Below are 24,943 nucleotides of genomic sequence, written 5' to 3'. Positions count from 1 at the left end.
CGACATCTAATAGTAAAACTTACGAGTCTCATAGACAAAAAGAAAATCCTGAACGCAGCTTGGGAGAAGAGATATGTATCCTACAATGGTAGAAACATTAGATTGGCAACAGACCTATCCACAGAGACCTGGCAGGCCAGAAAGGACTGGCAGGATATATTCAGAGCACTAAATGAGAAAAATATGCAGCCAAGAATACTCTATCCAGCTAGGCTGTCATTGAAAATTGAAGGAGAGATACAAAGCTTCCAGGACAAACAAAAACTAAAGGAATTTGCAAACACAAAACCAGCCCTACAGGAAATCTTGAAAGGGGTCCTCTAAGCAAAGAGAGAGCCTAAAAGCAACATAGACCAGAAAGGAACACAGACAATATACGGTAACAGTCACCTTACCGGCAATACAATGGCACTAAATTCCTATCTTTCAATAGTTACCCTGAATGTAAATGGGCTCAATGCCCCAATCAAAAGACACAGGCTATCAGACTGGATAAAAAAACAAGACCCATCAATATGCTGTCTGCAAGAGACTCATTTTAGAACCAAAGACACCCCCAGATTGAAAGTGAGGGGGTGGAAAACCATTTACCATGCTAATGGACACCAAAAGAAAGCTGGGGTGGCAATCCTTATATCAGACAAATTAGATTTTAAACCAAAGACTGTAATAAGAGATGAGGAAGGACATTATATCCTACTTAAAGGGTCTATCCAACAAGAAGATCTAACAATTGTAAATATCTATGCCCCTAAAATGGGAGCAGCCAATTATATAAGGCAATTAATAACAAAAGCAAAGAAACACATTGACAACAATACAATAATAGTGGGGGACTTTAACACCCCCCTCACTGAAATGGACAGATCGTCTAAGCAAAAGATCAACAAGGAAATAAAGACTTTAAATGACACACTGGACCAAATGGACTTCACAGACATATTCAGAACATTCCATCCCAAAGCAATGGAATACACATTCTTCTCTAGTCCCCATGGAACATTCTCCAGAATAGATCACATCCTAGGTCATAAATCAGGTCTCAGCCGGTACCAAAAGATTGGGATCATTCCCTGCCTATTTTCAGACCACAATGCTTTGAAACTAGAGCTCAATCACAAGACAAAAGTCAGAAAGAACTCAAATACATGGAGGCTAAAGAGCATCCTACTGAAGAATGAATGGGTCAACCAGGAAGTTAAAGAAGAATTAAAAAAATACATGGAAACCAATGAAAATGAAAACACAACTATTCAAAATCTTTGGGATGCGGCAAAGGCAGTCCTAAGAGGAAAGTATATAGCAATACAAGCCTTTCTCAAGAAGCAAGAAAGGTCTCAAGTACACAACCTAACCCTCCACCTAAAGGAGCTGGAGAAAGAACAGCAAATAAAGCCTAAACCCAGCAGGAGAAGAGAAATAATAAAGATCAGAGCAGAAATCAATGAAATAGAAACTAAAAGAACAGTAGAACAGATCAACGAAACTAGGAGCTGGTTCTTTGAAAGAATTAACAAGATTGATAAGCCCCTGGCCAGACTTATCAAAAAGAGAAGAGAAATGACCCAAATCAACAAAATCATGAATGAAAGAGGAGAGATCACAACCAACACCAAAGAAATACAAACAATTATAAGAACATATTATGAGCAACTCTATGCCAGCAAATTAGATAACCTGGAAGAAATGGATACATTCCTAGAGATGTACCAACTACCAAAACTGAACCAGGATGAAATAGAAAACCTGAACAGACCTATAACCACTAAGGAAATTGAAGCAGTCATCAAAAATCTCCCAAAAAACAAAAGCCCAGGGCCAGATGGCTTCCCAGGGGAATTCTACCAAACATTTCAAGAAGAATTAATACCTGTTCTTCTGAAACTGTTCCAAAAAACAGAAATGGAAGGAAAACTTCCAAACTCATTTTATGAGGCCAGCATTACCTTGATCCCAAAACCAGACAAAGACCCCATCAAAAAGGAGAATTACAGACCAATATCCCTGATGAACATGGATGCAAAAATTCTCACCAAAATACTAGTCATTAGGATCCAACAGTCCTTTAAAAGGATTATTCACCATGACCAAGTGGGATTTATCCCTGGGCTGCAAGGTTGGTTCAACATCCGCAAATCAATCAATGTGATACAATACATTAACAAAAGAAAGAACAAGAATCATATGATCCTCTCAATAGATGCAGAAAAAGCTTTTGACAAAGTACAGCATCCTTTCTTGATCAAAACTCTTCAGAGTGTAGGGATAGAGGGTACATACCTCAATATCATAAAAGCCATCTATGAAAAACCTACAGCGAATATCATTCTCAATGGGGAAAAACTGAGAGCTTTCCCCCTAAGGTCAGGAACGCAGCAGGGATGTCCACTATCACCACTGCTATTCAACATAGTATTGGAAGTCCTAGCCACAGCAATCAGACAACAAAAAGAAATCAAAGGCATCCAAATTGGCAAAGAAGAAGTCAAACTCTCACTCTTTGCAGATGATATGATACTTTATGTGGAAAACCCAAAAGACTCCACCCAAAACTGCTAGAATTCATACAGGAATTCAGTAAAGTGGCAGGATATAAAATCAATGCACAGAAGTCAGTGGCCTTCCTATACACCAACAACAAGAGAGAAGAAAGAGAAATTAAGGAGTCGATCCCATTTACAATTGCACCCAAAACCATAAGATACCTAGGAATAAATCTAACCAAAGAGACAAAGGATCTGTACTCAGAAAACTATAAAATACTCATGAAAGAAATTGAGGAAGACACAAAGAAATGGAAAAACGTTCCATGCTCATGGATTGGAAGAACAAATATTGTGAAGATGTCGATGCTACCTAGAGCAATCTACACATTCAATGCAATCCCCATCAAAATACCATCCACTTTTTTCAAAGAAATGGAACAAATAATCCTAAAATTTGCATGGAACCAGAAAAGACCCCGCATAGCCAGAGGAATGTTGAAAAAGAACAAAGCCGGCGGCATCACAATTCCGGACTTCCAGCTCTATTACAAAGCTGTCATCATCAAGACAGCATGGTACTGGCACAAAAACAGGCACATAGATCAATGGAACAGAATAGAGAGCCCAGAAATGGACCCTCAACTCTATTCAACTCATCTTTGACAAAGCAGGAAAGAATGTCCAATGGAACAAAGACAGTCTCTTCAACAAATGGTGTTGGGAAAATTGGATAGCCACATGCAGAAGAATGAAACTGGACCATTTCCTTACACCACACACAAAAATAGACTCCAAATGGTTGAAAGACCTCAATGTGAGACAGGAGTCCATCCAAATCCTAAAGGAGAACACAGGCAGCAACCTCTTTGACCTCAGCCGAAGCAACTTCTTCCTAGAAACATCGCCAAAGGCAAGGGAAGCAAGGGCAAAAATGAACTATTGGGACTTCATCAAGATAAAAAGCTTTTGCAAAGCAAAGGAAACAGTCAACAAAACCAAAAGACAACCGACAGAATGGGAGAACATATTTGGAAATGACATATCAGATAAAGGGCTAGTATCCAAAATCTATAAAGAACTCATCAAACTCAACACCCAAAGAAGAAAGAATCCAATCAAGAAAAGGGCAGAAGACATGAACAGACATTTTCCAAAGAAGACATCCAAATGGCCAACAGACACATGAAAAAGTGCTCAATATCGCTCGGCATCAGGGAAATCCAAATCAAAACCTCAATGAGATACCACCTCACACCAGTCAGAATGGCTAAAATTAACAAGTCAGGAAACGACAGATGTTGGCAGGCATGCGGAGAAAGGGGAACCCTCCTACACTGTTGGTGGGAATGCAGGCTGGTGCAGCCACTCTGGAAAACTGTATGGAGGTTCCTCAAAAAGTTGAAAATAGAGCTACCATATGATCCAGCAATTGCACTACTGGGTATTTACCCCAAAGATACAAAAGTAGGGATCCGAAGGGGTACGTGCACCCTGATGTTTATAGCAGCAATGTCCACAATAGCCAAACTGTGGAAAGAGCCAAGATGTCCATCGACAGATGAATGTATAAAGAAGAGGTGGTATATATATACAATGGAATATTATGCAGCCATCAAAAGGAATGAGATCTTGCCATTTGCAACGACGTGGATGGAACTGGAGGGTATTATGTTGAGTGAAATAAGTCAAACAGAGAAAGACATGTATCATATGATCTCACTGATATGAGGAATTCTTAATTGCAGGAAACATACTGAGGGTTGCTGGAGTGGGGGGTGGGGTGGGAGGGATGGGGTGACTGGGTGATAGACACTGGGGAGGGTATGTGCTCTGGTAAGCGCTGTGAATTGTGCAAGACTGTTGAATCTCAGATCTCTACCTCTGAAACAATGCAATATATGTTAAGAAAAAAAAAGAAGAAGGTAGAGGGAGGGGAAGAATGAAGCGGGGGAAATCGGAGGGGTAGACGAACCATGAGAGACGATGGACTCTGAAAAACAAACAGGGTTCTAGAGGGGAGGGGGGTGGGAGGATGGGTTAGCCTGGTGGTGGGTATTGAGGAGGGCACATTGTGCATGGAGCACTGGGTGTTATGCACAAACAATGAATCATGGAACACTTCATCTAAAACTAATGATGTAATGTATGGGGATTAACATAAGAATAAAAAAAAAATAAAAAAAGTGTTAAAAGCCTTTAATAAATAGGAAGGCATTCTGTATTCTTAGATGGGTAAACAGTATTAAGATGTCCTAGTCTAATCCCAATGAAAACTGTAAGGAGTGTGTGTGTGGGATGGGAGAAATATATTAACTAGATATCCAGGATTGTTCTTTTTTTTTTTTTTTTAAGAGGTATGGGATGTACTGCCTTACAGGTTTAAGCAATTATTATTATTTTTTAAAATATTTTATTTATTTGAGAGAGAGCGTGAGAGAGAGCAAGAGCGGGGTAGGGGGAGGGACAGAGAGAGGGAGAAGCAGACTCCCCACTAAGCAGGGAGCCCGACATGGGGCTCGATTCCAGGATCCTGGGACCATGACCTGAGCCGAAGGCAGACACCCAACCAACTGAGCCACCCAGGTGCCCCCATTTTAAGCAATTATTAAGTTAAAGAACAGACATGGTGTAGAGTAAGTGCCAGGACAATGGAAGAGAAAGAACAAGGCTCACCTGTTTGGTGAGTCCATTCTCAGTGTTTCGATCCAACATAGATTTGAGTGCCTTCTGTCTGCGGGGCCTGGGGTTACACTGTTGAGGAAGGCAGATGACCTGCTAGCGCTCCTAGATCTCATGGACGTGGGGGGAAGCATGTGAACAGCAGGAGTGTTTGAAGTGTTGGAACAAGGGGGGCAGGTGCTGGGGGAGCCCTGGGAAGGGCGCATGCCGCCTTGTTCTCACCTGACCTCAGCATTATCCCATCAAGAATGATGTTCCAAGACCGGGTGATAGTGGATTTCTCAGGTGGAGCAACTGTTGAATTACATCCTGGAGGATGAGTGATAATTGGCTGCAGGCGGGTGGAGGGTGGTGATGAGCTGCGGGACAGGTGGAGCCTTGTCTGAGGGACTACAGACTGGAGCGGTGGGTGGAGCATGCAGGAGGGAAGAGGCAGGAGGGGCCGGCACTGGATGGTGAGCAGCTGCCAGATCCCGGGGGACACAGAGTCCCTGCTAGGATCTTGACTTTGTTCTAAAGGGGGTGGGCAGCCAGTACAGGGTTCTAAGCAGAGGATGGCTGAATCTAACTGCAGTGTTTTACCAGATAATCTTGCCCTTATGTCTGTAGCCCACAGCTCCGTGCATACAGGAGTTCCTCACCCTCCTGGCCGTGTGCCACACCGTGGTCCCCGAGAAGGATGGAGATAACATCATCTACCAGGCCTCCTCCCCAGGTGAGGGCTCCGGGCTGGGAGTGCCCTGCTGTCCCCTTCTCTGGAAACTCGAGTGTTTGCAGTTACTTGTGGGCGGTGTGGTGTGGTGGCGTGCCCCACAAAGACCCCACTGTTTTCCTCTGACCTCATGCGGTTTACAGGTTATGGTGACAAGTGATGAAGCTGCAGAAAGGTGGTGCTGAGCCCTCCTGACCCTGTAACACTGTGATAGCAGGGCGAGACGCCAGGCCATCTTGCATCTCCTAGCAGAAGACCCTGCACTAGACAAAACTCTCAGGGGAGGGAGGACTGGCTTCTTTGTTCATAGATTTTCCAACTGCTGATGGAACTAAGCTGGGTACTAACTCTTGAATCCACTTCCTGGAACTCTGAATCCCACCGTGCTAAAACTGAAACACTGCCTCACTCAGAGAAGATGTTTAGTCAGAAAGTCATGGGAATGTTATTTAGGGTCCTTAGGGGGAACTTGACCCCCACTGAGAATAGTAGGCATGCCGTCACTCCTGTTCTGATGACTTAGTTTTAACTCCTATCTTCCCACCTAACAGAAGTGTTGCCCTCAGGACCCTGGTGCTGGGAGTGAACGAGTGCCTCCTAAACCCCGAGTCCTTACCACCGTGCATGGAGGCCAGGCCTCACCAACGGCTGTGGGCTTGGTTAGTTTGAAAAATAACACATGCTCAACAGAATTCTACCATTAGCTGGGATGAGTCAATGCCTCCTCAACTCTATTCACAGATGAAGCTGCGTTGGTGAAGGGAGCGAGGAAGCTGGGCTTTGTCTTCACGGCCAGAACGCCATACTCGGTCATCATAGAAGCAGTAAGTGACAAGCCTGGACACCTCTTCACCTTGTACATCACCTACTTATTTACTCTATGTTTGAAATAGCATGTCTGATGGAAACATGATAGCTACGTTTCTATTTTTTTTTCCTGTGAGAAACTAGATCCGTTGCAAAGCTGTGGGTATCACGTGATTCTCTCAGCTTATTCATGTTTGTGTTGCAGGCATTTTTCTCTCTTGGAGATGCTTCTCCACAATTGTTTCATACAATTTGTAGTACAGCAGCTAGCCAGCCTGCTCTTTGTTCTGCAACAGTCAGGGGAATAACCACATGGCCCACTCGTCTTGAGGGCAGGATCTTCGGCTCTGTCTTTGCAGCCTTGGCACCTGGAGAATTTGCACAGTAGGGCCCTCAGTGCACTGGCTTCAGTCTCCCTGGCTGGGGGAGAAGTGAGTTGACACTGAAGATCTTTGTCATCTGTAGTTTTTCTTTTCCCTAAGGTCAAGGGGGTTTATTTATTTTATGATTGATTTTTGAGTTTCCCTGCTCAGGAAGCCTGAGAGAGAAATTCGGTGATAGGAAAAAATGTAAATCAAGAATAACATCCAATAAGGACCCTTGAGGTGGGCAACGGGGGAAATTGTTGGTTAGGACTGGCCAGGCACTGGTGTGTTTAATGCTGACCCTCTAGGGCTACAGGATGGGTTGATGAGGGCTTGGAAGCCATTACTGCCTTCTTTCTCCTCTGCCTTCCTCCACCCCTCAATTTGGGGAGGATTCATGGATTGTAACAGCTTTTGCCTTCATTCATCCTTGTATCTCTAGGCCTTGTCAATGCATTTGAAATTCACTTCTAATTTATATAATAAGTTGTTATTCCTGACTTGGCGGTACTCTATTTTTCTTGTACTTATATGCAAAACCTAGAAAATATCAGACCTTCTACAGTGCACCCATTTCTTGGCACTTTCAGTTTCTTGTCTTCTGGAGTACAGAGATCAAATCATAATTATTTTTTACTTTAAAGTAGAACAAAGTAACTAACTGAGAATCGAATTTCCTTCATAGAAGCTTCTCATAAATGAAGTCTTTACCCCCTTCAGTTTGAGGAGACTTGTAACGTTCGCTGTGGAGTTTTCTGTCGTATGGGTGCTGCTGTTTTCTCTGTGTTGCAGTGATGGGGACTGGGAGTGGGTGTGGACTGATGGGACACAAGTGGGAGAGACGAGGAGAGCCGGGCTGCTTCTGCTTTGCTCACAGTACCGGATAAATATGGAGAGCTAGAGAGAGAGCCCACTGGCATTGTCATCATGGCGGTAGATGCTGACCAAACGTGGATTGGCACCTCTTCATCTTTTTATTAACCTCTTTACTTCTGGGAGTAAATAAGACTACCTGACTAGTTAAGGTTCATAATAATAACTTTAAAATCCTATTTAACCATAAATACCAGAGTATCCTCAAACCACGCATTCTCGAGTTGGTTACCAGCTATTTACGTGATGTGGCCCCACGGTCATCTTAACGGCTGAATCTGTGGGCTGCACATGGTTGCACGGCGGTTGATGGGATAGCAAAGTGGTGGGCTTCTGGCAGTCACAGTGCTTGTGCCAATTTGTGGGGTACCAGTGGGCATATTTCTGAATGGACATCTGACCAAGTTGAGACAAGCTGAGGAGAAGGAGCTGGTAGTTGCAGAAAGAGGGGAATAAAGGTCGATGACAGCTGGATGAGGTAGGTCCCTGATTGTATTTCAGGATGCTAGGAGAAGGGGGGGAACTTGTGGACAGGGCAGTAATGATGGGTCGGTGCCACTGTGTGTCAGTCGTGCACTTGGTAACTTGCAGGTTGCTTCATTCATTACTTCTCTCAAACCTAAGGGACAGGTGCTACCACCATTCCTAAGGAAGTCACACACTTAGTGGCAGACATAGGATTCAAAATCACAAGGAACTCCAAAGCCCACATTCTTTCCACTGTGATGTATTGGGAAATAGAGAGCAGGTTTGATCAAGGAGTTTGAAAATGGTACACACATAGTCTAGAATCTTCTGGAAAAAATTGAGAATATTGAGGTTCCAACTTTGAAGAACCTGAAGAAAAATAACATTTAATTAATTGCCCTAAAATCTTACACAGATCCATAATCCTTATTTCTAAATCCCAAATCCAAAATTCAAGAAGCTTTGAATTCTAAAAGTTTTTCCCCCATATTTGGGGACTTAGGCAAATGGCAGCAAAATGTAACCAAAACTGACATGCGGTGGTTTGTGGTCTTAAGAATCTTGGTGTAAATAGTCCTACATTTTGCTGTAAAAAATTAATGAGTTGGATTACAGGGTGTTGCCCCAGACCCCCCTGGGGAAATTATGGCACATAATTGTATGTGTACATTTTTATAAAATGTGTAAAATTCTGAATTCAGAAGCATGACCTGCCCCAAGGTTTCAGGCGGGCCTGTGTAGCTTGTGTCCTGTGTTCTCCAGTCTTGGAAGGAAAGGACTGTCAGCCCGTTAGGACAGCCTGGAGAAGAATGAGAAGCTTCTACCAGAAGGGGGAGCTATGACCCCACAGGACTGGCTTGTGGGAAAACCATAGCTGTTGAAAAGGCCTTTGCAGGGGATAGAAAGAGAGAATGAGGTGGAGAGGAGGAAGAGTGGGAGAAGGAATATAGGTGTACGTATGTGTATGCATTACAAAGAGAGGGAGAGAGGGACATACGTATATGTGTATTATATACAGAGAGAGAAAATGCTGGAGGGACGGGGAGATGTGTGTACAGAGAGGTTTATGTTTGGGGAGACTGTTGTTTTGAGATTTTAATACTTTGCACCTCAGGTAAGAGCCTGCTTTTCTTCCTTTAGATGGGACAGGAACAGACATTTGGAATCCTTAACGTCCTGGAATTTTCTAGGTATGTTTCTCTTTTATGCACTTGAAATAAAATACTTCCATATATATTTAACAACGTCATCCCAGTGTTTGCAGGATTGTATAATATGATTAAATACAGTACCTAAGTATTAAGTTTAGTAAATATATCTCCACAAGCCGTCTCCTCTCTGGAATTTGTGACTTTCATTAAAGAAAGTGAAGTAGGCCATTTTTCTTTTTTTTCCAAATGAAACCTTATGCTTCCATATCCTCCTCTTTCTTTAGATTTCCAGACCTGCTGTTCTGGCATCAGCAGCTGCAGACATGTCTGCATAGTTTGGAGTATGTGCCGAGGGCCCTATTTCTGTTGGTTTTTCCCACGTCCCATGAGGTCGAGCCTCAGGCTCCATCCTGAGTGCTCTCATGCCAGGCCTGGGAAACTGATGAGCGGAGGCCGACAAGATCAGTCCATCCTGTCAAAGGCTTTGTCCGAGTCGGGCAGTTCTGCTGTATATATTCCAGCTCATTCTTCCCCAGCTTGGTTTATTTAATTTAAGACCCAGGAATATTTGTTGGATCATTTGCTTCCCTTGTCATTAAAAAAAATCTTAATGTTTTGTTTCCTTCCTTCTTAACATTGAACTTGATGTCAATACTAGAGCAAGGTTCTGTTGCTACCTCAAAAGCATGTTTTCCCATTAGTAAAATTGGGTTTTTTTTCAATAACCTTTGTTAAACGATTCACACATTTTCTCTGTCTGCTTTATAAGCTATTTGAAAAATATCAATTTTTAACCCTCTTGTGGAAAATGCTTTTCAGCCCTAGTCTTTGGTTTTAGGACTGCAAACTTGAACTTTGGTGGGTCAAGAGCCCTTGGGGATGGGCATTCAGAGGGAAAGAATGATGGTTGATAAGAGTAGTGGAGTAGGGGAGTAGGGCCAGAGTCCCCGTGTGTGGAGATAAGGAACACACTAAACGTTGCTCCGGACTTTTGTGCCCCATCTCTTGTGGATGTCCTGGAACTTGTGCTGTTATGTGGCTGTGGTAACTGGGACCAGCAGTTATTACAGGGACAAGAAGGAGGAAAGGGAATTCGGTTAAAACAGGTGAATATGGATAGAGACACGGGGATGAATTAAAAACTTCTGGGAGAATACGAGCGAGTAAAAAGGTTGTTTGTAGTTATAGCTGTGGTTTTATTTCATTTTAGTTGCTCCTCTTTTTCCAGATGCCATAAATCCTGACAACACTCCTTTGCAGGACTTGGTGGCAGCCCTGCTTTATACATTTAGAAACTGAGATGCTGGGTAAACAACTTTGCTGAGAGTCCCTGGCTACTAGGTAGCTGAGAGAGAATTCAAATCCAGGTCAGACCCAGTGCTGTGAGTTAGGATGTGGAAATTTACACAAAGCTGGAGAGAGAATATCCCTCAGTCTTACGAGCTAAGAGTCCATTGGGAATCTCCTTACAGGGGTGGGTGGTCTGGGACCCACTGTGGTTGGGATGTTTCAGGAGGATGAAATGTCTGCAAAAGGCATGGGACAGAAGGTGTAGAGAAGGAGTGTGGTGTGTCTTCTGGTGTGGGGGAGGCCTGCAGGTGAATGGGAGTTGCTCGTGGGGGATGAGGCCAGGCTGTAGAGGTGAGTGGAGGTCAGCAAGAACTGGAATCTGTAGGCGGTGGGGAGCCATTGAAGGCTCCATGAGTGAGCGTGGGTCACGATGAAAGAAGAGTGCAGAAGTGTCCATGTTGGAGTGGGGAGGGCAGTAATAAGGCACACCTCAGTGCTGAATCAGGACTGTTCTATGAGTTTCTAATTTTTTTCTACTTCAGTTAACAGAAGACACAACAAGGGGCTTTTGAACTAACTGGATTTATATTGAAGCTTCCACTCTGCTGCTTACTGGGCAGATGACTAATATTTTGAGCTGCAAAATAACACTTTTACAGAATATTATCAGAAGTAAATTAAATGTGCATAATAGATGGTCAGATTTTCCATTTCTGTTCTCCTGCTGTAGTTGTACTAGTGACTTTCCATGGCAGGGAAAAATAGATTTATGTCCATTATATATAAATAAATAGAGTAGTGGATATACAATTAAAGTCCAACTCTGAAGGAAAAGGTAAGGAAAATGGAGCTTTGCCATTTTTAGGGCTCTCAGATCATCTTTTGATTTGTTGGGTGCTTAACCATAGGGCATGGGTCCTATCATACAGACCAATGATGACTTTTTCTTTCTTTCTTACCCCTACAGTGACAGAAAACGAATGTCTGTAATTGTTCGAACTCCTTCAGGCCAACTTCGGCTCTACTGTAAGGGGGCTGTAAGTAACAGCGAAGTATCTTGTGTAGTAGGGAGCCCTTGGTGGCTACCCTGAGTTTGCCCAAGGTTGAAGGGCTCTTTCAGATTGGCCATAAAATTGACTTGCTGGTAAAAGCCCACTGAAGATGGCGGTGGTTCAGGCCAGCATGGCAATGATGGCCCATGAAAAGCTTGCTTTTGGCCAATAGTTAGTTTCAGAAACAGCAGTTCTCTGTGTCGTGCAAAATCCTTGCAGCTTGACTTCTGATTCTCATTTCACCACCAGTGGGTTCTGACTTTGGGAAGATAGAATAATTCATACTGACCTGTGATAATCTTTTAAGTACTCTGAGATTGTGTGTGTGTGTGTGTGTGTGTGTGTGTGTGTGTGTGTTCGCTAGCAGCTATTCTCAGTTGTTGTGGTTTGTTTGTCGTCACAGAGAGCTCTTCTGAGTTGTGTTCCTCAGGGTTTCTTAGTGGAACTGGGTTCAGTGTCTAGTGGGCTGTGCACTCCCTGTCTAGGAGCTCCTGCAGGGTCAGGAAACAAGAGGGTATTTGAGTAATTTAGGACGTGCCTGTTACTCTTTCCACTTCTGCATAGAGGTGTTATAAACGTGGGCATGTATTTTGCAAATTTGGGTAAATGTCGGTACCATTGTGTCCCTGATAATTCTCTTGACACTTATAATTCTCCCCAAAAAGTGTTTGTTTGGACACATCTATACCTGATTTGTTTTCCAAAGCTCATGACTGAATCTGGCCAAGACTGTATTTCTACTTGCCCACTCAAGTATTCTCATGCACGCTGGATAAGCATTAAAACAGAGCTAGGTTTAGAATGCTGACTGGAAGGTTTACTGAAGGGATTGCCAGTCACAGTGTTTCTCTACTTTATAGGATAATGTCATTTTTGAGAGACTCTCAAAAGATTCAAAATACATGGAGGAAACACTGTGCCACCTGGAATATTTTGCCACAGAAGGTAAGTGAAATTTGGAAATGTTTTTAACCATCCAAGTTGTACTTTCTGGTGTTTGTGGCTGATGCTTGGGGGGAGCAGTCGTGTTCTGGATGGACATGTGTGTTTTGTGCGGTGCTTGGCTTGCTTCACAAGATACACTTTTCTAGTGCCCCCCCCCCGCCCCCTCCCTCCGCGTTCTATGCCTATGGCAGTGACAAGATATGCGCCAGGGTCCACCCTCAGCTACCTGTCTGAGACTCTGCTGACTCTTCACCAGGAGTAGGGAAGGAACAGTCAGGCCAGTTCACAACATGTAGAATCCTTTTGTAGTTGTTATTGCTCTTCTCAGAAAATTCATGAGGTTATTTCCCTGTCTTCCTCTTGTTACCCTTATGACACTGGCTTATCCATCACTTGAGGAAATAATAATTCATTGAGCCCACAGAGACTAGGAAAGGAGTTCTCTGAAAGGCCTCAAATAGCACTGATGTCAGGGTTTCCAGCAAGGGAATGTGATGGAAGCTGGAGCCTGGCCGAAGTGCTGACCTGTGCGTTTTCATCTTTGTGCATTTCTATGGCCACGCGCATGTGCATGTGTGTGCATGTGTGTGTTCGTGCACATGTGTGTCTGCCAGAAAGCCCGGATCTTCCACATGATGGCACGTTGGGCTTTTATTGCTGTCTTGAAATGTACCCAGTGCTGCCTCTATTTGCTGATGCCTGCCCACTGCACGTGCACATAAGGGGCATGCCCAGCTCCTGTACTTCTCTGCTGTGGGGAGTTCACTCTGCGGCTTCCATGTACTCTCAAATTTATACACGAGGTGCCTTACAGCAAAATGCACTAGCGTTGTTCTTCAGTTCCCTTTTTAGATGTGTGAAAGTTGAATTAGAGTGACCTAAAAAGCTGATAGTTTCTTTAATTTTTTTGAGCATGCTGGTTTAAAATGGAGCCCCATGATGTCACCTAGGAGGGAGGGTATCCTGCTTGCTCCCGTCGCTGGATACACTGTGGCTGTTTTGCAGGCTTGAGGACTCTCTGTGTGGCTTACGCCGACCTCTCTGAGCATGAGTATGAGGAGTGGCTGAAAGTCTATCAAGAAGCCAGCACCATACTGAAAGACAGAGCTCAACGGCTGGAAGAGTGCTATGAGATCATAGAGAAGGTGATTACATGCGAGACAGTTGTTGCATGCCCACTGAGGGGCTCCACCGAGTATTGAACAAAGTCTCTGATCAGGAATCGTTTTGCTGTATAGCCATGTTCCCTTTTCCTGTACATATCTTAACCATTAGCTTTTAACGAGGTCTTCCTTTGCTTTAAGAAACACTTAGTTTTTATGGGCTACCTGAAAGGTGGAACCACCTTTAGCTAAGCGTTAATGGTATCTTAAGAAGTATCAGGTCAAAAACAGTGTCAATGACTCTTGGGGTTTACCTAAGATTAGGCTTAATGAGATTGCTCACCCTATTGAGTTATAGGAGCATTCCGAATGCGTGGGCTGGTTGGACATTACTCATTCTAAGCATTTTCACACTTATTCTAGTAATAGCTACCTTTGCCATTGCCACTCCATATTGCCTACTTTGACTTTTTGTTGTTGCTGGTCCTTGCAGTTTATCCCAAAGCATTAGGTAGATTTCTAGTATTGGATTCCCTCAAATCTGGCAGCTAGATCTCACTTTTTTCTGTTTCATGTCAGCATCCATTGGCCCATTCATTTTCCAGTTTCTGAAACTCTGAAGTCCTTAGCTTTTCTCATTCTTCGTGTTTTTTAAAATTACTCTTGGCTTTTTTAATACTCCATTTTTGTTTGAGTTTTATATTTACTTGTTTGTCACTTTAGTGGAATTTGGTAAGAGTAAAACAGAATTCAAGTGTTCATTTGGTCTGCTTTACTGGAAAAAAGCAAAATTACTTTTAGAATCAGAAAATGATTACATAGGTGATGGGCCCATGTGGCACCAAGCAGAGGTAGTTCTCTTTTCCCACAGTCGGGTAATCAAGTTATGGTGCCCTATTATGGAGGAACTCAGGGGAGGTAGGTGCTGTGTGCTGGGGCTCTGGAATCTGCCAGGCCAGCAGGCAAGGTACGGGCTGCTGATGGGTCTTTATCTCCCCATGCATCCACACCCATCCTCACTGTGAACTGGGTTCTGTGGGCCTGGAATAAGTTTCACAGAGGCAACATTTGATAATCCTTAATCTTAAGATACTTTGATACTTTCTTCTCTGGCTGTTGAAATGTTAGCATCAGCTGTCTCTAAGTCTTGCATCGTCAAGAATCAGTTTTTCTCCTGTGTTAACCAAATATAATATGTACGTTATTCATCAGTGGAGTGAGAGGAGAAGGCTCACCTCCTGTGAATATCTGCCCGTATCAGGATAACTTGCCCATATGCTTTACTGCTAGGTGATTTCTATTCTAACGTGCCCATGGTCCAAGAAATAAATGATGGATGCTGGGTTGCCTATGTGTTTCAAGTGGTTCTAACATTGCAGATAGTTTTGAAATGCCCCACGTCAAGATATCATTAATTATCTGCAAATGAAGGTTTAATGTGAAGGAAATAGGAGAACTGTCAGAACATTTTGACTGCCTTTTGGGGTCAGTTTTGTCATTGATGCTGCTCTTAAGTATGTACCCATCTGTAATCGAAATTCTTTTTCAATCTAGAATTTACTGTTACTTGGAGCCACAGCCATAGAAGATCGCCTTCAGGCAGGCGTTCCAGAAACCATAGCAACTCTATTGAAGGCAGAAATTAAAATCTGGGTGTTGACAGGAGATAAACAAGAAACTGCAATTAATATAGGTAATTAATTTTAAAATTTCCCGATGTTGGTTTTGTATTGTTTTTAAAGTATCTTGTAGACGTGCCTAAGGCTTCCTCAAATGCATTGACAAATGATGTTTTAAGACCAAGAAAAGTTTACCTAAATCAAATGAAGATGCTTTTATGAGCTTTATCTGCCTATAATAAACATTAAAACTATTATATCTCCTGAATTGTATTAAACACACTTATATAGGATACAGAATTCAAGATTTGACAACTTTTTCTTACTTGCTTCCTTCACAAAATTGTAGTCTGAGGCTAAGATCATCTTTTCACTAAGTTTAATATGCATCATAATTTTATTTTATTTTTTTTAAAGATCTTATTTATTTATTCGACAGAGAGAGTGAGAGAGCACAAGCAGGGGGAGCAGCAGAGGGAGAGGGAGAAGCAGGCTTCCCGCTGAGCGGGGAGCCTGACGCGGGGCTCGATCCCGGGGTCCTGGGATCATGACCTGAGCTGAAGGCAGACGCTTAACCATCTGAGCTATAATATGCATTATAATTTTAAATAGTTATAACCACTTGAATGATTTTACCAACTGATGGGTCTTCTAAGAGTGCTGTCTCTTTCTTTCCCTTCCCTGTCTGGGTTGGTAACCTCTTTCCTTGCTAAACATCACAGAAATGAAAATTGAAGAAAGGGAATTTTAAGTCCAGATAACTTACGTTAATGTTAAAGAGGCACATTTTGAGTTTGAAAGGAGTTGAAATGACTAATTTTAAAAGATCTAATTTTGGTTATTGAACTTTCAAGTTACCTGGTGCATTTAGCACCATTATGGCATAAGAAGCCCTGATGCATATGTGATCAGATGAGTGTGTAAGGACTGCATGACTTACAATATATTTATGGAAGTAGACCATGTCACAGCTCCCTTTAGGAGGAACACACTAGAACCTCCAAATTTAAGTGCCTGTTTCCCTATTTGGAGCAGTCTCCTTGGAATATTATCAGTTGAATCCAGAGGTGCCCCTTTCCTTAAGCCTTCTCTTTCAAAACAGCTCTGTCTCAGATAACCCCAGTAGTAGACAAATACCTCCTCTCTGAAGTGAATGTTGTTTTTGGTTTAATAGACAAGAGTCATTTAATAATTTCTTAGCAAGGTTGTAGCTAGTCACCTGCAATTTGGACTCCCACACAAATGAAATCAAAGTCACAGGTGAGTGACATGTGATTCATAAACAGTCTGGGAAGCTTTAGGTACAGACTTTGTGGATTTGTGTTGTCTTTCAAATGCATGTTTCTGGACAAAAGTCGGATGACATTTCTGTGTGGATCCCTCACTACTACTAGAAAATAAAAACCCAGAGTGTGTAGCCCTTTGGTGATATCAGCAATATTTTGTAAAATGAAGGTAAACACTTGCTTTTGGTATACTGTCCCTCTCTCTATTTATATATGTTGTCCCTTCAGGTATGATTTCTCATATAAATCTGGGCTAAAACACCTGCTTCTGATATGTGGCCTGTGGTTCATGTAGGGCTACTGCCCTGAAATGCTGGAAATTTAGGGAACGCTTTCTGCTTTCTTGGAGCAGTATCAAAGAAGGGGGTAACCCCTCGAGTTAAAATTGCATGATAACGATAAGATCTGGAAAACAGAGCTTGAGTGTTCCTGCTGGACTATTGACCTTTCTATGCTCCTAGCCCCAGACGACTTCCTTAAGTGCTTTCTTGTGTTTGCTGTAAGAAGCGAGTGTGACTTTGCTGGCATTGTGCTAGCTGGAAGAAGGCCACTGTCCCTCTCATGGCCTCTCCACCAGATCACTCTGCCCTTGGGCAGCACACTCATCCCTTTTCCGGCTTGTTCCTTTCGCCATACCTGAGTGTATCAGGGTCTAGAGGAGTTTGGAATAAACATAAATGAAAGCAAAGGCTTGAAAATCAACCCAGAAAACACAAATGGGTTATAATTCATAAAGGAAAGCTTGACTTGAATGCCGTGAGTCTTCTCTGAGCCTTACAATATAATTGATGCCTGTCCAAAGAGTTTGTAAAAATAATGGTTATATTACTTTGTGCTTTTTTTTCAAAGAGAGTATAGCAACATTTGTAGTTTTGATACCAGAAGCATTCATAGCCATTAGATATTTTAAAATTGATCTTTCCTAGCAGCTACTCTGCAAGACCACAATGAGTTGATGCTTCCTGCTTATATAAAAGCTGATGACTTTGGCGAAATGTTGTCTTCTGAAGGCTTTTTTCTACTCCCATTTTTTTTCTAGTGTATCAGAATTCAAACATATCTTTGGTGTTTTTCAGTATGCCGCCAACAGCCAGGGAGCTGATATTCTTTGAAAGAGCTCTGTCTGAATTACTTTTTCACTTTGCATTCAAAACTTACTGGTAAACCTGGGCAGTGTCGAGGGATTAAATGTCATTTTCTGATTTAGGATATCTGTCGAGCCTGCAAATGATGCAGAAGGCTCAGCAAAGTGTAGACGTCCAGACATTGTATCAGACTTGTCCATGCCAGACCACAGGTGACAGCTATATGCAGCATGAGGTCGTGCCCCAGATGCAGTATGGATTGTACGACTGTTTACTTGTCCTGTGTTCCTCATCCCCCTGGTAATGTGAGCCATCATTGATCTATCTTCCATTGTACTGGATATTCTGAATATGGTAGTGCATTCTGTGTACATTTTTGGGCACTCAGAAGATATTTGGGAGGAAGAGCAGGTGTCTAGCAATTCTACTTCTCTGTGAAGGAAGGACAGGAGAGCAAACGAATGGAATGCCTGCTGAGTGCCTTCTGAATTCTGTCTTCAGTCTTTACATACCAGTCTTACCACTCAAGGGGGGAAGTTCAGTGTTTCTAAAGGTTATGTTCTGTTTCATGACCACTCTGGTGTGAGGTCCCAGGGCTCTTCACTTCTGGTGTGGGGCTCCCTTTAAACAGATTCACGTAGCTTTCATAAAACTGTTCTCTGAAATTGGAAGACTGGGGGACAGTGGTCCTGTGTTTCAGCCATTCCAGGATGCACCTTGTTGTCCTATGTCAACGTCCCTGAAATTGGGATGTCTTATAACTATTGACTCTCACCCTTTAATCACATTGTCTTAGTGATACTTATGGTAACAGTTCACCTCTAGAGGCAACAGTTGGTATGTTGGGTGTTTGGGGTTGTTGGCTCTCCTCAGCATTGGGTTTCTCTATCATAGTTTAAGAAGTGTTTGTAAGGGGCTCCTGGGTGGCTCAGCTGGTTAAGCGTCTGCCTTCGGCTCAGGTCATGATCCCGGAGTCCCGGGATTGAGCCCCGCATCAGGTCCCTGCTCGGCGGGGGGTCTGCTTCTCCCTCTCCCACTCCCCTTGCTTGTGTTGCCTCTCTCCGACAAATAAATAAATGAAATCTTAAAAAAAAGAAGCATTTGTAGAATGTAACTTTTAGTTCATACCTTGCAAACATTTAATCAAATTAAGTTCCAGGGTATTTGTGTTTCTTAGGAGCCAATGAGTACTATATAGACAGTCTTCTTGCCTGTGGGTTTTAGGTAGTTTGGAACTGGCCTAATGCCAGAATCCTACTGTGCTGGGCTTGAATTTATGCTAACTAGTTGTGTTTCAAGGAATTGGCAGTTTTCTTTTTTAGCTTAAAGATTTGGCATCCGTTAGTCTAAAGTGAAATTTCAGTTATAGCCTTTGTGAATTGTGTCATTTCCTTATTGCTACTGGGTAAGACATCTATTAAATGGATAGACAACAGATACAAAGTCTACAGAATCTATAACTTTTTTTTCTAATGGATGCAGGATGAGTGAGAGCAAAATCCATTTTAAAGTCATTAAGTGAGGGCGCCTGGGTGGCTCAGTTGGTTGGGCGACTGCCTTCGGCTCAGGTCATGATCCTGGAGTCCCAGGATCGAGTCCCGCATCGGGCTCCCTGCTCAGCAGGGAGTCTGCTTCTCCCTCTGGCCCTTCCCCCTCTCATGCTCTCTCTCTCTCATTCTCTCTCTCAAATAAATAAATAAAATCTTTAAAAAAAAATAAAGTCATTAAGTGGGCAATAGCTTTCATTAAACCATTTCTAAGTTGTTGTGACTCATTATTTAATACTTTTAAACCACTTCTTAGAGTTTTAGAAGTTTAATCTTTAAAAGTGAGTGAATATGGTGCCTGATCCTCCTATTATTGCCTATAATTTGCCTTGCCTGTCGAAAGGAAGACCAGTTTCTGTTTTCAGTGAAGCTGGGACATTGGTGGTGGTCTCAATCTGAGTGTTGTTTTTCACAAAAAAGTCAGACATGTTATTTCTTGATTACCTGCAACTAACATTGTTGCCAGATGCTCTACTCTAGGCTGGGGGAACTTACATCCCCTAATTGGAGCATGAGTTAATTCTGAGACAAAGCCGAGAGTAACATAGATGAGAAAGTACTAGTTGTGCAGTAGAGATATTAAGTATGAGTGGTGTTAGTAATAGTTACTGAGTGAATGTTAGCTAGAATATGCCAAATACTGTGCTGAATCCTGTCGTGGTCAGTTTTATATCTGATTCCTTGCAGATAGCCATCATCCCTTTTTTAAAGATAGAACAGAGGCACAGAAATACCAAGCAACTCGGCCTAGGTCACAGAGACTGTAAAAGTGCCGAAAATCTGAGCATGTACCTGTGACAGTTGATATTCACTTCCTAGAAAAGACCAGGGAAGCTTCGTGGATGATATACGTTTAAAACTTGAGCCTTTAAGAATTTGTTTAAAAAGAAAAAAAAGGCATTAAGGAGGGCATGTGATGTGATGCGCACTGGGTGTTATATGCAACTGATGAATTATTTAACTCTACATCTGAAACTGATGATGTACTGTATGTTGGCTAATTGAATTTAAAACAAATTCTGCACAGAGAATGGATCAGGACAGCCCAGTTTGGGGGAGGGGAGGGGTTTGTAAGGCAAGGCTGAGGCCATGTGCTTTTACATGTGATGGAGCCTTCCTGAGAAGGATCTGGAGGGAAAGGTGACCAGGTGTGTGTTTCTGTGGATGAGTCCTTAGCTTCCTGGTTCTCTGGATGATGAAGGACTTTGACCCCATCTGGAATAGACTAAGAATACCATCTTTCATTATCCATTCCTGATGTCTGGCAGTGTGTTTCATACATTCATACTCAAATATTGATCAGACTCTCTCTGAAAAATATTTAGGACCAACAAACTTACTGAGGGTTTGGGAACATGCTAAATCCTAGTGATGGGTAGCTTTATTAATCTGATCCTAAGATACATGGTTAGTAAGGATAAACTGTCCCTAACCCTTCCAGAAATGTCTCCAAAGAAATCTGGATTTGGGTATCTTTGACAATGTGAGCTTATCTCAAAAGAGAGAGAGAATGATTGCAAGATCTGAGAGATTTGGTTTGGTGATACTTTCTAGCATGGATAATTATTTTCTTAAAATGAAGTCCTGCTCTAAGTACCATAGAGCCTGTAATATTTTGATTTCTTTGTATGTTGATTATATTCAGGTAGTAGAAAGGCTAAACGTTTGTAGTGTGCTGTTAATTTCAGATGTAAAAAGTGAAATCCCAGAGGTTCCCTTCTCAGTGATTTTATGGGCCTTTTGTTAGATTGCAAGATTAAAGAACCAGACCTCAATTTACAAGCGTGGATTGACATTTCATACCTGGCTCTTCTCCAAGAGTTGATCTCATTTTATCCACAAACATTAGAAATCAAGCACACCAAACTGGGGTTGACATAATTTAATTTGCCACATTCGCTAAGTCACAAGTAACTGTGTTAAACTTCCATGTTCTGTATAGTACAAGTGTTCTGTGTGATAATTCTCTAAGCAGAACCTCACTTCATTTTCCAAATTAAAACAAACAAACAAACAAACAACAAAACCTATTTCCAGAAACCTTTAGTTTTGTATACTGAAATTCATGGAAGTGTCCGTGGTTTTATTTCTTGCCCTCTGCCTGCAACAGCTAAAAAAATACTTAAGAGTTTTTCCATAATATCTTTGTGTAGATTCAGTTGTCAAGCAGCATTTTGCTTAAACTGAAAAATATAAAATAAAGCAGCAAGCTAGGGCTTAAAAATTATAGCTCGCTTCTGCAGCTGTTGTTCAAATAAAAAACTACCAGCAAATCCTTTTGCATTAGTTATACTAAATTTGTAACAGTCTATGTTGCATGAAGTTGCTGGAAGCCTCTGGGGATATAAAGAAAGAGCAAGCCTCCTGTAGTGGGAAATAATTAAAGTTGCAACATCTCCTTTTATAAATGAAAATAAAGTGTAGACCTCCCTTCTGGACCTGATCTAAGAATTTATAGGAAAGAAGAATACATTTGTAAAATTTTAATGGCAAACCAAGACTTCAATTATGTCAATCCTATCAGACAGAACTTTGAATGGCATTTTGGGAAAGTCTTATTTTTACTCATCACTATTGTTAAAATACAGACTTGAACAAATTTGAAAATGTATAGAAAATTGTTTCATGTTTCCTACTTTTGTTTTTTGTCTTAGAGGTTAAACAGGTATTTGCCCATGTAGTATTATGATTTTAAATTATTCAGTTCTCGTTTTTAAAATAATACATAGTGGTTTTAGCAAGCAAAATAATCACATTCCCTTGAGGTAACTATTGTTAACTGTCTGGACTATATCTTTATGATATTGCTTTAAAAAATATTTGGATTAAAAGCCATAAGTTTGGGCACCTGGGTGGCTCAGTTGGTTAAGCGACTGCCTTTGGCTCAGGTCATGATCCTGGAGTCCCTGGATTGAGTCCCGCATCGGGCTCCCTGCTCGGCAGGGAGTCTGCTTCTCCCTCTGACCCTCCTCCCTCTCATGCTCTCTGTATCTCATTCTCTCTGTCTCAAATAAATAAATAAAATCTTTAAAAAAAAAAAAAAAAGCCATAAGTTTGTGCTTGAAGGCTTGTGTTCTGAGGTGATCTACAAACTATTCTGAAATGACAATAGTTAGTGAAGGAGATATACTTTGTACATTCCAAAATAAACAAATATTTAGTGTCTCTCTCCTTCCTAAACAACACAACAAAACAAGGTTTTTCTTGGTCTTAATTTTTGTGTGTCTTGAAGTCTATTTGGTGCCTTTTAATAGGGTTTCCTCAGCACGGGGTTGGAGGGGGTAGGGGGAGAGAAGCCCTGCTGAGTAGATATGTCACGTAAATGCAGTAGTTCTGAGACTTGCCCATTAGTTAAATGCCTGTCTCCTTTTCCACTTAAATATAGCATCTACCGGAATGGAATGGATATTTTAGCTGTTCTGTGGAGGAGAATCCAGGCTCTTCCTCGTTTTAGGAACAGTATTGGTTAAGCCCCTTCCTTGAGATTGTCACCCAGGTACTTGCTTGAAGGTTGTAATTCTCCATGCTGATGATTTGTTTCATGTTTCTGTGATCATTAATCTTTTATCTTCAGGTGCTGAGGAAAAAGAAACAACTTTCTAGGTGGAAGGATTCTTTTCTTACCTTTTCTCAATGAGATAAATTGAGATTGGTGGTTGGTGAAAGCGCTAACTCTCTCAAGGGGCACTCAGAGGGTGGAGGGTAGCTTGAAAGGAAAGTCCTGAAAGACATCCAGGGTCTTAGGATTTGCTGGAGCTGCTCTTTCCCAGAATGTGTGGATTTGAGCGGGGAGGAGAGCTCACCTCCTGCTCTGTGGTGTCACCGAGTATCTCCAGATGTTTTGGCGTGGACTACAAAGCCTGAGTAGGAAAGTGATTCAGAGAAAACATGTTCACCTTCTGGGAGGAGAGTAGAAGAGTATCTTGCTTAGTCTATAGCGATAACTATTTTAAAATGTGATGGAAATTATTGATAAGAATCGGTTTTGGAAGACATTTCTTTTGTTCTAAACAAATTTTTCTTTTTTTTAACTCAGGTTTAATTCTTGAAATGGGGATTGCTTTGAACTTGGGTAGGAAAAGTGATTCTCTCGGCATATGATAGTATTCCTTTGAAATCTGTTGTGAGAATTACCTACTTCTTAAACAAGCAAATGAGGGATCTTGATAGTAGGGTAGGCTCGTTTATGCTGATTTGGAAGCACCGTCACATTCCATGTGTCTTCCTAAAGTGTTAGCTGTTTTTTAAAGATAATCCAAGACTTATCCTGTTGTTATACAAGCATAAAGAAAAATCCACGGAAAATTGACCAATATTTATTTTAACCATTAGTTATGAAGACCTCCCCAACCAGTTCTATTCAGGCTGTCTGCAAGAATCAAAATATGCTTAAAAAACTTACTTTTCTTACTCCACACGCTTGTCCAATTCCTCTGTCTTCCCCAAAAGGCTTAAAAAGGTAATACGGAAGACATAAGAAGGGAGACAATTTAAATAGTTATTGGAAAGCAATGAGTTCATGGAAGGAATGGTTAACTCACTTGTGTTGCTCTTTCCTCTACTCTAGGATATTCCTGCCGATTGGTATCACAAAATATGGCCCTTATCCTGTTGAAGGAAGATTCTTTGGATGTAAGTAGTTTTTCAAAAGTTGTATTTGTTATTACTGTATTAAACTCTTCATTTATTTATTTTTACTATAACTGATAATGAGGGTTTTTTTCCCTAAAAAATAACTCTAAAACTATTCTGTGTATTTTGTTATTTATGAACAGATGTCATAAATTCCTATCTTTAAACACCATAATAGTAAATTTGGAACACTGCTTCATGATACTTTCCTTTATTTATCTAGAATTGTGCATTTTAAATGTTAATGGGACCTATTTTGATTTGCTAAGTGGTGATGGTTCACTCCAGAGTAGGTTACTAAGGAGACTTGTAGGATTTTCTTTCTAGCATGAACTTTAACATAAAGATAATACAGGAGTTGTTTGAATTTATATAGGAATAGGCTACATAAGCACTTAATTCTCTTGACATTCTAATGCCACCAGCTCATGGAGGATTGAACAGCATGGTTCTTTGAGCGTTTTATAGACCTGTACCCACCCAGTCTCGGCCTGAAGCCTCTGATGAGACCAGGGGTAGGAACTGATGCGAGGTTAACCAGTGACCTGAGAAGTAGTTTGATGTGAAGATATCAGCTGAGCAATGAGATTCCATTTGTCAGGACTTGTAACAAGGGCTTATTACTGCTTGGAACCTAAGCCACCCTTCACACAGTATATTTAAAGCCTCTTATAGGAGCAGATGACAGGGTTAGTAAAAAGGATGAGATATACTACAGAGACGTTTATACTTGCAGATCAGGGAAGCCCTGAAAACTATGATGGCCAGCACACACTGTACCTCTTCAGGACTCCAAAGGCAGGAGTCAGGGGGTGAGTTTGTGTGCCTCCAAGGCACTATTGG

General features: G+C 41.7%; 1 protein-coding gene across 1 annotated transcript in view; it reads left to right on the top strand.

Moving 5' to 3' along the window:
* LOC110570256 (phospholipid-transporting ATPase IB) overlaps positions 1-24,943 on the top strand; it is a 599,207-nt gene that overhangs the window by 169,576 nt on the left and 404,688 nt on the right. Inside the window, exons 17-24 of the mRNA XM_021678237.1 lie at positions 5,775-5,880; positions 6,619-6,701; positions 9,531-9,580; positions 11,799-11,868; positions 12,744-12,828; positions 13,834-13,973; positions 15,486-15,624; positions 24,036-24,100. Coding sequence (XP_021533912.1) covers positions 5,775-5,880; positions 6,619-6,701; positions 9,531-9,580; positions 11,799-11,868; positions 12,744-12,828; positions 13,834-13,973; positions 15,486-15,624; positions 24,036-24,100 — 738 coding nt within the window. The remainder of the gene's footprint in view (positions 1-5,774; positions 5,881-6,618; positions 6,702-9,530; positions 9,581-11,798; positions 11,869-12,743; positions 12,829-13,833; positions 13,974-15,485; positions 15,625-24,035; positions 24,101-24,943) is intronic.

The sequence above is a fragment of the Neomonachus schauinslandi genome, chromosome 3 (assembly GCF_002201575.2).
Source record: "Neomonachus schauinslandi chromosome 3, ASM220157v2, whole genome shotgun sequence".
NCBI lineage: Eukaryota > Metazoa > Chordata > Mammalia > Carnivora > Phocidae > Neomonachus > Neomonachus schauinslandi.
The sequence above is the reverse complement of the archived record's forward strand: the minus strand, read 5'-3'. Positions and strand labels throughout refer to the sequence as shown.